The 12,762-nt window shown below is 41.3% G+C and overlaps 1 protein-coding gene across 1 annotated transcript in view; it reads left to right on the forward strand.

The window, feature by feature from the left end:
- The window catches only part of fn1a (fibronectin 1a), a 66,208-nt gene extending 56,265 nt beyond the window's left edge, over positions 1-9,943 (forward strand). The window contains exons 104-114 of the mRNA XM_063006450.1: positions 64-243; positions 345-434; positions 538-726; positions 2,504-2,593; positions 2,833-3,284; positions 4,671-4,809; positions 4,913-5,080; positions 6,345-6,470; positions 7,450-7,556; positions 8,105-8,221; positions 9,112-9,943. Coding sequence (XP_062862520.1) covers positions 64-243; positions 345-434; positions 538-726; positions 2,504-2,593; positions 2,833-3,284; positions 4,671-4,809; positions 4,913-5,080; positions 6,345-6,470; positions 7,450-7,556; positions 8,105-8,221; positions 9,112-9,180 — 1,727 coding nt within the window. The 3' untranslated portion in view covers positions 9,181-9,943. The remainder of the gene's footprint in view (positions 1-63; positions 244-344; positions 435-537; positions 727-2,503; positions 2,594-2,832; positions 3,285-4,670; positions 4,810-4,912; positions 5,081-6,344; positions 6,471-7,449; positions 7,557-8,104; positions 8,222-9,111) is intronic.
- Positions 9,944-12,762: the final 2,819 nt, after the last annotated feature.

Genomic DNA, 12,762 nt, shown 5'->3' on the forward strand with positions numbered 1-12,762 from the left:
GCCAATAATCCTTAGACTTGCTGGGCAGATCTGTAACCGTTTTGTATCTGTACTGATTTGCAGACATCAGCCCACCTCGCCGCGTTCGCATCTCGAACGTGAAGGATTCGTCCATCACGCTGACCTGGCGCTCAAAGACTGATGCCATATCTGGCTTCCTGGTAGAGGCCACGCCCACTTCTGGAGGTCACAACCCTGTGCAGATCACCGTTCCATCTGACTCTCGCACCTACACCATTACTGGTAGAGTATTTATATACTGGTTTAACACCAGCCAAAGCTGTAAAAGCACATGTTTCTAAGTTTGATGATTATACTGACATGATTGAGTCTGTTTTCTACAGGTCTGCAGCCAGGTACCCCCTACAAAATAAATATTTACACTGTAAATGGAAACAGCCGCAGCGAACCCTTTACTATCATCGCCACCACAGGTAATAACTGACAGCTTATCAATACATAGAGCTTTATTGATCGAAAATAATGCCCTTCCTCCAGTACTCTTGGGTAAATCTTGGACTTTGTGTTTATCCTTAGCAAAACCGGTAATCAGCCCTCCGACAAACATTCGCTTCACCTCTCTGACCCCGAGCACCATCTCATTCTCTTGGGAGCCCTCACGCAGCATCATCACGGGATATTACATTACCTACGAGGACATCCGGGGTGTCCCACGAGAGCTTACCCCAAGACCTGCTGCTGGCCGAACTTCTGCCAGCATTTCTGGTACTGGTCTCTTTAATTTCTGTCTTTTTATCAAGACAGTGGGGATCAGACTTTTTTCTGCACCCTCTCTGAATACATTTTACATAATGCGAAAGCATGAAGCATTGGTTTCTGTACCTTTTTACCATGTATGAGTATGATCTTTAAAAAGTTTCCGCACTTTTCCCACAATTTGGGTTTATAAGCGGTGAGGGTGGGAGGAGTAGTAATCGATCGTGTCTGAGAGACGCTTATAGTCCGGATTTAGCACCACCTTGTTTCTACCTTTTTGGATGCACAAAAAAGCTTTAAGGGGAAGAATATTTTCATGTGATGATGATGTGAAAGCAGCGCTGCATCAGTGGCTACGCGCTCAACCAAAAACGACATTAAAAAGTTGGTTCGAGTTAAAAAAGTGCAGAAACTTTTTAAAAGAACCCTCGTAGATGGAAACCTTTACTGTGGTGCTTAGAAAGGGCCAAAATGGAATTTTTAAGGGCACTTTGTGTGCGTATGACTGTGGCGTAGCTCTGCACTATGAATGCATCTACATACTCCTACTTACATTAACTCAGTAACTGCATCATCCTAATCAGGGTGAATGTGGAGAAAACAATGGAGGTGGCTCAGAAATACACCTAGGACGGGTGCCATTCCATGGCCATTTAAACTCAATTATATTGGTATTTTACGGACAATGCACCATGTCAACACATAAAAACAATAGCGTATCAGTCTGTGTCAGGAATGTAAATCATTGGACATGTTTGTACCATTCTGAGGGATATATAGACAGATTGAGCAGTATTGTTGTGTGGTAGAAGTACAAGGCAATGAAATACAGGGATGCTTTTTAAAGGGATCATAGTAGTGCAGTACCAAGTGATAGAAGGCTAAACCCAATTACTTATACATTGATAGTGGGCTAGCACAATGTACCGCTGTGCCACTAGAACACCCTACCACTGTAATCCAGTGTTCGAATCCACAGTGGTGCTATCCACCATTTATACGTCTACGTACAGGCATGACTGTGTATGTCTGAAGTGGCCGAGATTTCATGATGGATTGGCATCCTGTCTGGGGTGTGTTACTGCACTGAGACCGATTATTTAGAGTTAACCAGACCCATTTACATGAAGTTTAAATTTATTAATTGATAATAGAAATTGAGGGAATGATTACTGAGACCCAGGTTGTTGATGGCTTACTGTGTTGTCGGACGATCTGCTGCTTTATGGTGCATACCTACATCTCTGTTTGTGATTAGACCTACATTAAATAAACTTAAGTATTGGGACACCCCTTCTAATTTTTAAATTCATGTGGTTCAGCTACAGCGATTGCTAACAGGTGTAATAACCTCTGCCACCATTTATTTTTTAAATGGGATGTCCAACAAGCTCATGGTCAGGTGTCCAAAAACGTCTGGCCATATAGTGTATAAGGGAATCATGCACAGTCTTAATTATATACTTAATTATTTTAAATAAGGGATTACTGGAAATACAAGCATTTGTTTCCAAGAAGGAGAAAGGAAAGAGCACATAGCCTTGAGGTTCTCCCTGTTCAGATAATTCAAGAGAGAAAATGTGTGCTGTCATTTTCTTTGTATTAATATTTTAGTGTTACCTATATTGTCTATGTATTAAAAATTTATATGGTGCCTTTTAGATGAAGATTTTAGTCTTTTAAAATGAAACAATAGTGTTTTTGTTCTGTTTTAATTTTTCCCACAGCTGTTTTTCATCACAATCAGTAAATGAAAGGGCTTTTTGTTTTGTTTATTTGAATACAGGATTAAAGCCAGGAACTGAGTACATCATCAAGATTGTTGCTCTGAACAATGGCCAAAGAAGCACTCCTCTTGTGGGCAAAGCGAGAACCCGTAAGAACCTAATCTTTATTAATCTGTGCTTTGTAAATCTTGCTTTTGCTATTTTATGCATGTTGTGATGATGTTAAACAAATTTAAGTTAAAACTGATCAGTACTCAAACATTTGTAAACTTTCTGCCCCTTTTTGATTGTCAATGTAAAATACATGGCCACAGTGCCCTCTACAGGCATTTACATGCTATTGCTCCTCTGCCACTGATCTCACTCCTAACCCTTTTCCTTCTTCCAGAAGTGGAAGACTTGTCCCCTCAGCTCCCAGTTTCCCATCGGCCCAGACCAGGCGTGCTGGACGTACCAGAGGACGAAGGCTTCAACAGCAATCACGTGTACCTGGTGGGTCCCGACAGACATGACACAACCGGTCAGCAGGGCCAGCACGTCTACACCGAGTACCAGAGCCTGGGCCTGACCAACAATGGGCGGCTGCAGCCCCTGGCACCACACCACAGCAAACCACTGGTCTATATCCCCCTGCCAGGGGAGGATGGGCACAGAGTGCCAGTGGTGAAAGTGGCTGACAGTGCTCGTTCTGGCTTCCCCTTCGAAAATCCTTTTAATGAAACGGAGCTGCCGCAGGAAGCCCAGACCCAGACCACCATCACGTGGCCGTCAGCACCACACAGCTCGGAGTACGTGGTGTCCTGCAGTCCTATCACAGAAGTGGATGAGCAGAGCTTTCAGGTGAGAATAGAGAGTACACACAGAGATGAAAGATGTACATAATAATATTGCCCTTACTTCCACCCAGCAATCAAATTACAGTTAATAGAATATAAATTAATACATTACATAAATACCTATATTTAAGTTGGTTCTATTAAGATGGTAATTGTTGTTAAAAATAATATTAGCAAAACATGACATTTTGCATAAGATTCTCAACAAAAGTATATACCTGTACATAGATAAGCCAAATCATTAGAACCACCCACCTAATATTTTGTCAAAAACAGCTTTGACCTGCTGACACATGAACTTCACAAAACATCTGAAATAGTCCCATGGTATCTGGTACCAGAACATTACCAACAGATCTCACAGCAAGAAGGACCTGGGTTTAACTCCCCAGCCGGGTGGAGTTTGCATGTTCTCCCTGTGTCTGTGTGGATTTTCTCCCACAAGTCCAAAGACATCCAGTCAGACCAATTGGAGTTCCTTGTGATGGACTGGCGATCTGTCTGGGGTGTTACATGCCTTTTGCACAATGAATTAGACCCACAGCAACCCTGACCAGGATAAAGCAGTGAAAAACAGATAATGAATGAATGATTGTCCTACAGTGTATACTGGTGCCAGCTTTCCAGGGTAAATGCTATACACATGCATGATCTTGGAAAAAACTAACTATGTCAGACCAGTTAAACTTTCATTCATCCATTGGTCTGATGTCCAGTTTTGATGTCCGCTGCCCATTGCTGGTGCATTTAAAGCTGGATGGGAATTTGAATGGGCACCTTGACTGACCTGCAACTACACAGCCCCATATACTCCTTTATGCACATAAAATAGTGCGAGTTCAGTCATTATAAAGTAGAAGGAGTGCAATTATAATGTAATTGAACTGTTTAGATGTATGAAGTTACCAAAGCCTGGTCTGAATGGTGTAAATTAGCTCCTGTTGGACCCTCTAAATTATTAAAAAAATAAATTCAGTCCACAGTCAAGTCAGTTAGATTTTTTTTAAGAGTTCTGTATTGGTCTGCAAAAGCCTTTACTTATAAGTAGACAGGATTTAACAAACCAAATGCTGACTATTAGTAGATTAAAACGTTCATGTTAAAACAAAGAACTGTACATGTTTGTGCTTAATCTTAATGACATTTACATTTACATTTGCAGACGCTCTTATCCAGAGCGACTTACAGAAGTGCTTCCATAGTGAACATTTCATTTCTCAAGTTTTAGTAACCAACAGTCAAAGAACACAAATTTGCTGAAACCTGTTAGAACCAAAGTGTTTTTTTTTTTTTTTAAATGGAAAAAACAAAAAAACAAAAAACAGTTTATGTTATTTGATTTCTCTACTCGGCTACAGACTAAGGGTCGTTTCTTGTGTTTTTCTTTCAGATGCACCTTCCTGGCTCCTCCACCAGTGCTACATTAATTGGTCTCACCCCAGGAGCCTCCTATAAAATAGTTGTAGAGTCGGTCAATGGAGATCACAAGCAGAAAGTCCTGGATGATGTGGTGACGGTCAGCAACAGCGGTAAATCTCTCTTTAAGATCATTCACTCAGCAGTTCCGGTCTGGTTATTTTCACGTGAAACGTTATCTGATGAGTCTCGTATTAAATCCGATCTGTTTTGCAGTTGCAGGAACTGGAGCGGTCACCGCGGGCAAGGAGATGTGCTACGACACATTCACTGCCATCTACCACGAGGTCGGCGCCGAATGGGAGCGCATGTCTGAGACGGGATTCAAGCTGTGGTGCAGGTGTCTCGGGCTGGGCAGTGGCCATTTCAGATGTGATTCATCCAGTGAGTGACTGAGTTAACGTGTCTAACACTAAACTCCACATCTCACTAACATGGGCAACTGTAAAACACACTTTAAAGCATCTCTATTGTATTGGGTGGCTCGGTGGGTAGCACTGTTGCTCACAGTGAGAAGGTCCTGGGTTCCATTACCAGGTGGAGCTTTCTGGGTCCTTTCTATGTGGAGTTTGCATGTTCTCCCTGTCTCTGTAGAAGCTCGGTTTCCTCCTACACTACAAAGACGTGCAAGTGAGGTGAACTGGAGATACTAAATTGTCCATGACTGTGTTTGACATTAAACTTGAATTGATGAATCTTGTGTAAGCAGTAACTACCTGTCCTGTCATGAATGTAATGTTAAAACTTTTATAAATAAATATCTATTGTCTATTGGTTTGGTCAAAGAAACATTCTTTCATATTAATTTGCAAGGAAATAAATCTAAATCTAGATTTAATATTATGGAATGCCTTCTCAACGGCATGGTGGCTAAGTGTGTAGCACTGTCGCCTCACAGCAAGAAGGTCCTGGGTTCGATCCCCAGGTGGAGCGGCCCGGGTCCTTTCTGTGCAGAGTTTGCATGTTCTCCCCGTGTCTCCGTGGGTTTCCTCCCACAGTCCAAAAACATGCAGCAAGGCTAATACACTGAATTGTCCTATAGGTACCTAGACGCTAGGATGCACAAACCAGTGCATTGTAGTGCCGGTCCCAAGCCCGGATAAATAGGGAGGGTTGTTTAAGGAAGAGCATACGGCGTAAAAACTGTGCCAAATCAATAATGCAGATCATGATCCGCCGGCGACCCCTAACGGGAGCAGCCGAAGAGATAGAGATAGAGAGAAAGCCTTCTCAAAAGAGTGGAGGCTGTTAAAGCTGTAAGGAAGAAGGATGTGTAGGCAACTTAATTTTTATGTTTGGCATATTAGCTTTGGAATGAGATGTCCAACAAGTTTTTGGCCAACTGTTTGCATCCTTTAGGCCAAGTTTTTTCACAAAAATAATCGGTCGCAAAGAAATATAATAGTAATTAATTAAACTTTGACAAATATGTGTTTCATCTTTGATTTGTATCTAGAGATCCTGGATCTGTAGATCCTGGGTGTGTGTGTGTGTGTGTGTGTGTGTGTGTTTGTATGATGGATGAATTAGCTGTAAATGAAATAACCCATAAGCCAGTCGATCACAGCTCTGTTTGCACTGTGCAAGAGGATCTTCGTATCGTGCAGGCAAGAATGAAATCTGACCCATAGTTTTTTCTAATTTGCAGAGTGGTGTCACGATAACGGTCATAACTACAGGGTCGGAGAGAAGTGGGACCGCCAGGCCGAGAGCGGACAGATGATGAGCTGCACCTGCCTGGGCAACGGGAAGGGCGAGTTCAAGTGCGAGCCACGTAAGTGTTTTTTGTGTTTTGCACTTCCTGTAGGGTTTCTAACAATCTCCTTCAGCACCAGACTCCTCCACCCTCTGTGTAAAAAACTGTGCTAATGCAGGTTCTTCATTCCAGAGCTTACAGTAACAAGCAGACCCCATAACCAATGACCGACCATTCATCAGACTCTATACTCTCAATATCAGTTTCTATTTATTTACATTTACGGCATTTAGCAGAAGCTTTTTATCCAAATCGACTTACAGTACTGTGACAGTATATTATATATCCAGTACTTTAACAGCTAGGTTATTAGCGCTGCAATAGCGCGTTGGTAACGCTCCCGGTAGTCACGCCGCAGTCCCGGGTTCGCGTCCCGCTTTCTAGGGCCTGTGGTAGCCTAGTGGGTAGGGCTTTGGGCTATCAACCGGAAGATTGGCGGTTCAAATCCAGGCTCTGCTATGTAGCCACTGTTGGGTCCTTGAGCAAGGCCCTTAACCCTGTCTGCTCCAGGGGCGCCGTAAGTTGGCTGACCCTGAGCTCTGACCCCAGCTTCCAACACCAGCTGGGATATGCGAAGAAAGAATTTCATTGTACTGTACATCTGTATATGTATATATGACAAATAAAGGATATCTATCTATCTATCTTACAACTGCCCTATTCCATTATCTTCCTTCTATATAAGTGCAATACAAAGGTCTACTAAATTATTTGTATAACAATAGGTACTATAGTATGCATATTATAGATGTGTTTATTTTGTATATTTATAATAATATATAACAAATGAAGTACATTACTTATTTTTTTTAAAAGGGAACCCTTTACTGTAAATAACTTCCCACTATGTGTGCAGTTTGTCTGGCAGCTTTTAAACCTGTATTTTATATTTGTCTGTCCTTTCTGTTCTTTACCACCCTTCTTTCTACTTCTGTAACAAGTTCATTTCCCTAAGGGGATCAATAAAGTTTAATTTTATCTTAAATTGTGTTTTTAGATGAGCTCACTTGCTACGATGAAGGAAAGATCTACCATGTTGGTAACCAGTGGCAGAAGGAATACCTCGGCTCCATCTGTACCTGTACATGCTTCGGTGGACAGCAGGTAACACTTACCTCTCTTTTTTGGCATGTGTTTTTTAAAGTCTATTAGAATAATGTGTTCATTCATCACTGCATTCGTGTAACACTAAATACGGGCATAGAAATTTCGTTTAGTAAACATACCGTGTCCAACCATGCATTCGCACTAGCAAGTTTATGCATTGACTTAGTTAAGTTCAGACAGGATGGTTGATAAAGGTTCATAGATTTATTAATATGTGGCTGATAGACACGTATTTTCTGTTGGCGGCGTCTGAGGGAGGGAAGTTCAGGTGGGGTTTCTTCTCATTGCTGCTGCAAAAATGCAACCTCTGCATCCGGTCAAGGCAATGGCACGAGTGGTGGTGGATTCACATGGGGCATAGCTCGGCCCTCTGGGTGAATCCACCAGGGTGAACAAATTAAAGTAACACAAATCTATTTAAATCACACAGTAGACTGTACGTATATTGTAAACTGCCATTAAAAATGGCCAGTGCACACACACAAGCGAACAGGTGATGTGTAACTGGGTTGATAATGAATGCTGACCATGTGCTGTCCTCTCAGGGTTGGCGTTGCGAGAACTGCCGTCGACCTGGCGCTATCGAAGACGTAGATCTCCACCAGCCTCCAGTGCACACAGATGTTTACAACCGCTACAGAGAGAACGCCCTGCGTAAACTGGTGGGTCTTGATACTGAATTTCTGTTTGACATTGAGCTGTATCAGTAATGATTTATGCATCACTGTTCATCCAAATGTCATAATAACACACTATAACAAAGTTCATCATTATGTTAAAGTCATAAGTTTACATATACTTAGGTTGAAGTCATTTAAACTCAAATATATTCTCTCCACAGATTCCAAGTCAACAAACTATAGTTTTAGCAAGCTGTTTAGAGTATCTGCCTTGTAAACGACAAGTAAACGACAGTTTATTTCACTTATAATTCACTATAGCATTGATTGCACCTTTAAATAGCAAAGAAAACATTAGAGTAACCAATATTATGGCTTTAATATCTTAAAGACAACTGGTCACCCAGTCCTAGATTTTTAATTCAGGGTTTCAGTGGGTAGCACGGTCACCTCACAGCAAGAAGGTTCTGGGTTCTATCCTCAGATGGGGCGATCCGGGTCCTTTCTGTGTGGAGTTTGCATGTTCTCCCCGTGTCTGTGTGGGTTTCCTCCGGGAGCTCCGGTTTCCTCCGACAGTCCAAAGACAAGTGAGGTGAACTGGAGATGCAAAATTGTCCATGACTGTGTCTGACGTTAAAAACTTGAACTGATGAATCTTGTGTAATGAGTAATTACCGTTCCTGTCTTGAATGTAACCAAAGTGTGTAAAAAATGATGTTAAAATCCTAATAAATAAATAAATCAATAAATTAAGGGTTCAGACTGTACTACTACCAGTTCAACACTGTTGGGCTTTTAAGCAAAACTGTTAACCACTGGTCGCTTGTAATATGTCAAGTTTCTTGTCTAAATGTACATAAATATTGGTATGGTTGTGTAGTCCTTTGTTTTCAGTCACACATTATATAAATATCTTGTTCTCTTTTTTACAGAACATCCAGTGTCCCATCGAGTGCCTCAGACCAGACCTGCTTGCAGATGCACAAAGCCCTTCGAAATAAATTCTATTCCGTTCCATGCTAGAGAGGAGCGTCACATAGAGACCGTCCTTACTGTAGTGTCCTTTCTTCTGTCTCCTCTCAGTCCTGCTGTCCCACGCTGCACACCCACTCCTGATACACCTCACCCCTCTCTCAGTGACAAGGACGGAATGCTTTTACTCATCTTTTGATCACCACAACATTAAATACACTCAAGCCTTCAATATGGACAGAATCATTTAAGTACTGGAGAGATGTGGAAGTTCTCTAAACTCTGTGTTATTAGTTTTGTTTTTATTTTCTTCAAATCAGCAGAACCAGCAGAAACCAAAGACTTTATAACTTTATCTGCTCTTGCCATTGTTGCCGTTTGTGCCTCTGTAAGACACGATGATGTTCCGACTGAACCTCACGGCCATCATTTATTTTTGTACGTGGTCTTTTAAAAAAAAAAATGAGACCAATTAAAAAAGCAGCACTGTGTTGAAATGAAAGTCTCTGTGCCTTGTAGGCATTTTGTATTATGTAGTATTAACCCCGTTCTGAATTGGTTGGGTTGAATCTGTGGCCTTTGCTTCCCTAAGGAAAGCACTGTATTAATGATACACACGTTTTATTTTTATTTATCCCTTTTATCAGTGCATTTTTATAGAATGCAATTTTGGATGTACACTTTTTTTATTTTTTTATGTTTTTTTTTTTGGTGCCAAAGTTTTAACTACTGTGGACAAATTCCCTTTTTAATAAACTTTTTATAAAAAATATGTCATGTTCGTTTCATTATACTGAAAAGCAGCTTGTTTTTTCTTATTCTAGTGCAATGACAGCTTGCGTAGGCACCACAAATCTGACTTGGGTTTGAATCTCATTTCTGGTCTGACTGAGGAATTTGGGTTGGGTGTCCTCCAGGTACTTCAGTTTTATCCCACCTCTCAAAGACACGTCAGTAAACTGTTTATAATAAATTGTCCCCTAGCTGTGAGGGAACAAGTGGGGGAGTTGTGATACCCTGTTATGGATTGCTTGCCTGTCCTACACCGACCAAGCATAACATTATGACCACTGACCAGTGAAGTGAATAACACTGATTATCTCTTCATCACGGCACCTGTTAGTGGGGGGGATATATTAGGCCGCAAGTGAACATTTCATCCTCAAAGTTGATGTTAGAAGCAGGAAAAATTGGTGAGCGTGAGGATTTGAGCGAGTTTGACGAGACGACTGGGTCAGAGCATCTCCAAAACTGCAGCTCTTGTGGGGTGTTCCCGGTCTGCAGTGGTCAGTATCTATCAAAAGTGGTCCAAGGAAGGAACAGTGGTAAACCGGCGACAGGGTCATGGGCGACCAAGGCTCATTGATGCACGTGGGGAGCGAAGGCTGGCCCGTGTGGTCCGATCCAACAGACGAGCTACTGTAGCTCAGATTGCTGAAGAAGTTAATGCTGGTTCTGATAGAAAGGTGTCGGAATACACAGTGCAGCACAGTTTGTTGCGTATGTGGCAGCAAAAGGGGGACCAACACGATATTAGGAAGGTGGTCATAATGTTATGCCTCATTGGTGTATGTGAGTGTATATAATCATTTAAACATTGTAAAGTGCAGATATTCATTATTAACTGTAAACATAAGCAAGATTTAAAACTGCTGTTTTTAGTGCAATAGATGAAGTCCAAACTTTAGCTTTGAGGTGATGTGATAGTGATATTATGTGTGAGTGTGTATATGTGGTGTGTATGAGTGTATGGTATGTGGATGTTGGTAGAATGATTGAGAAGCATTCTGATGGCCTACAGGAAGCAGCTGTAGGGGTAATAATTGTGACATGGCATTATTTACAAAATGTCTTGCTGGTCTGAAATACTACATCGTTCATTTTGTGTGTTTACTATCTTCGGGGGCTGAATTACTCTAACTAAACAGCAGGTGGCGGAGTTGTCTTGTCTTTTGTTCTTGGACTTTTTGGGCGTGAGCTGTGCTGAAAGGTAAACATGTTGAGGGTATAAAGTAAACCTGACGTTTGTGTTGAACTGGGATGTATCTTCTATCTCATATACTTTATTTTAAAATATATTGTTAACAAAACTTGATAAAACACTTTACACGGCTCAGGAGGCCATAAAACTTTATTGGGTCACATGACCAATTTAAAAGTCCTTAGTTTTCTATATTAGTATTCTACTGTATAACTAAGTATATCCTTAGTTAGTATTTTATATAAAACATTTATGAATGTATAAACTCTTATCTTTAATTTTTACTTCTCATAATATACGCAGAATAACAATTATATGAAATTATGTGAAATGTAGGGCAGTTGTAGCTTAGTGGTTTAAGTACTAGACTAGTAATTAGAAGGTTGCCAGTTCAAGCCCCACCACTGCAAGGATGCCACTGTTGGGCCCTTGAGCAAGGCCCTTAACCCTCAATTGCTTAGACTGTATACTGTCACAGTGCTGTAAAGCGTCTGCTAAATGCCAAAAATGTAAATGAAATACCAATATATTAAATACGTAATATAATACTGTATATTAAACTACACAATCCGTGGGGTTTCGTGGCCAAGCTGTTGCTTTGTGTTGACATGTTAAAATATGCAAGAACGTCCTTCTTAGTACACATGATCTAAATACACATCCAAAATGAACAGATTTACCAGTAACAGCGCCCTTACAGATGTGCTTCGGTACCAATCTGGATCTTATTTAGTCTGAAAAAACATCTTTTATTTTCATCAACAGTCTGAAAGTTTGACTAATTAGACCACAATATTTTATTATCTTTTAGTCTTTTCCAAGTAAAGAGGCATTGTTGACATACAGCTTCCACTGTGCATAAAAGTCAGAATTTTTTGTGCATTTCTAAATGTCACAGTAGTGAGAGGAAGAAGTGTACCAATGATACAGAAAACCAGTGCTAATGAACCACAGCTTTTGTGCATCATTGGATCACGAAGCAAACTAATTGAAACAGAGGCTAATACTAATCAGTTCAGCTCTTATAATATACATCAATAAATCATACTTATAGCTATTCTGTTACGGGTCGCAAAACCACCCGAGACTAATGGGAACCCAAAAGGCAGATGCACAAAGAGGCCAGAAACCAGAAGTAACAAACAAAACTTTATTAAACAATAACGGAACAAAGAAAATAAATAAATAACCAAAACAGACGACTGGGAACACAGGGGAAGCGGCAGGAGCGGTACTGATGGTGCAGGGGATCTGTGAGATGGACAGGAGAACAGGAAGCCAAGAGCGGTGAACCAGGGCGCCAGGAGTGGTGGAACCAAGATGCGAAGAATGAAGGAACCAAGTCCGGGAGGCGGCAGGAACGCTGGGAAACCAGGAGCGGTGGAACCAGGATGCGAAGAACGAAGGAACCAAGTCCGGGAGGCGGCAGGAACGCTGGGAAACCAGGAGCGGTGGAACCAGGATGCCAGGAACAAAGGAACAGAATCTAAACGGTGACAGGAGCGAAGTATGTTAATAGGGATGAAAAATAAACAGGAACAATTACTCACGGAGGAGTGCAAAAGGCATGAGTCGGCCGTCTGTGTACCGTGTTGGCAAGCAGACAATCTGGCGAAGAGCAGAGGAAAAG

This window comes from Trichomycterus rosablanca, chromosome 12 (assembly GCF_030014385.1).
Source record: "Trichomycterus rosablanca isolate fTriRos1 chromosome 12, fTriRos1.hap1, whole genome shotgun sequence".
Classification (NCBI taxonomy): Eukaryota; Metazoa; Chordata; class Actinopteri; order Siluriformes; family Trichomycteridae; genus Trichomycterus; species Trichomycterus rosablanca.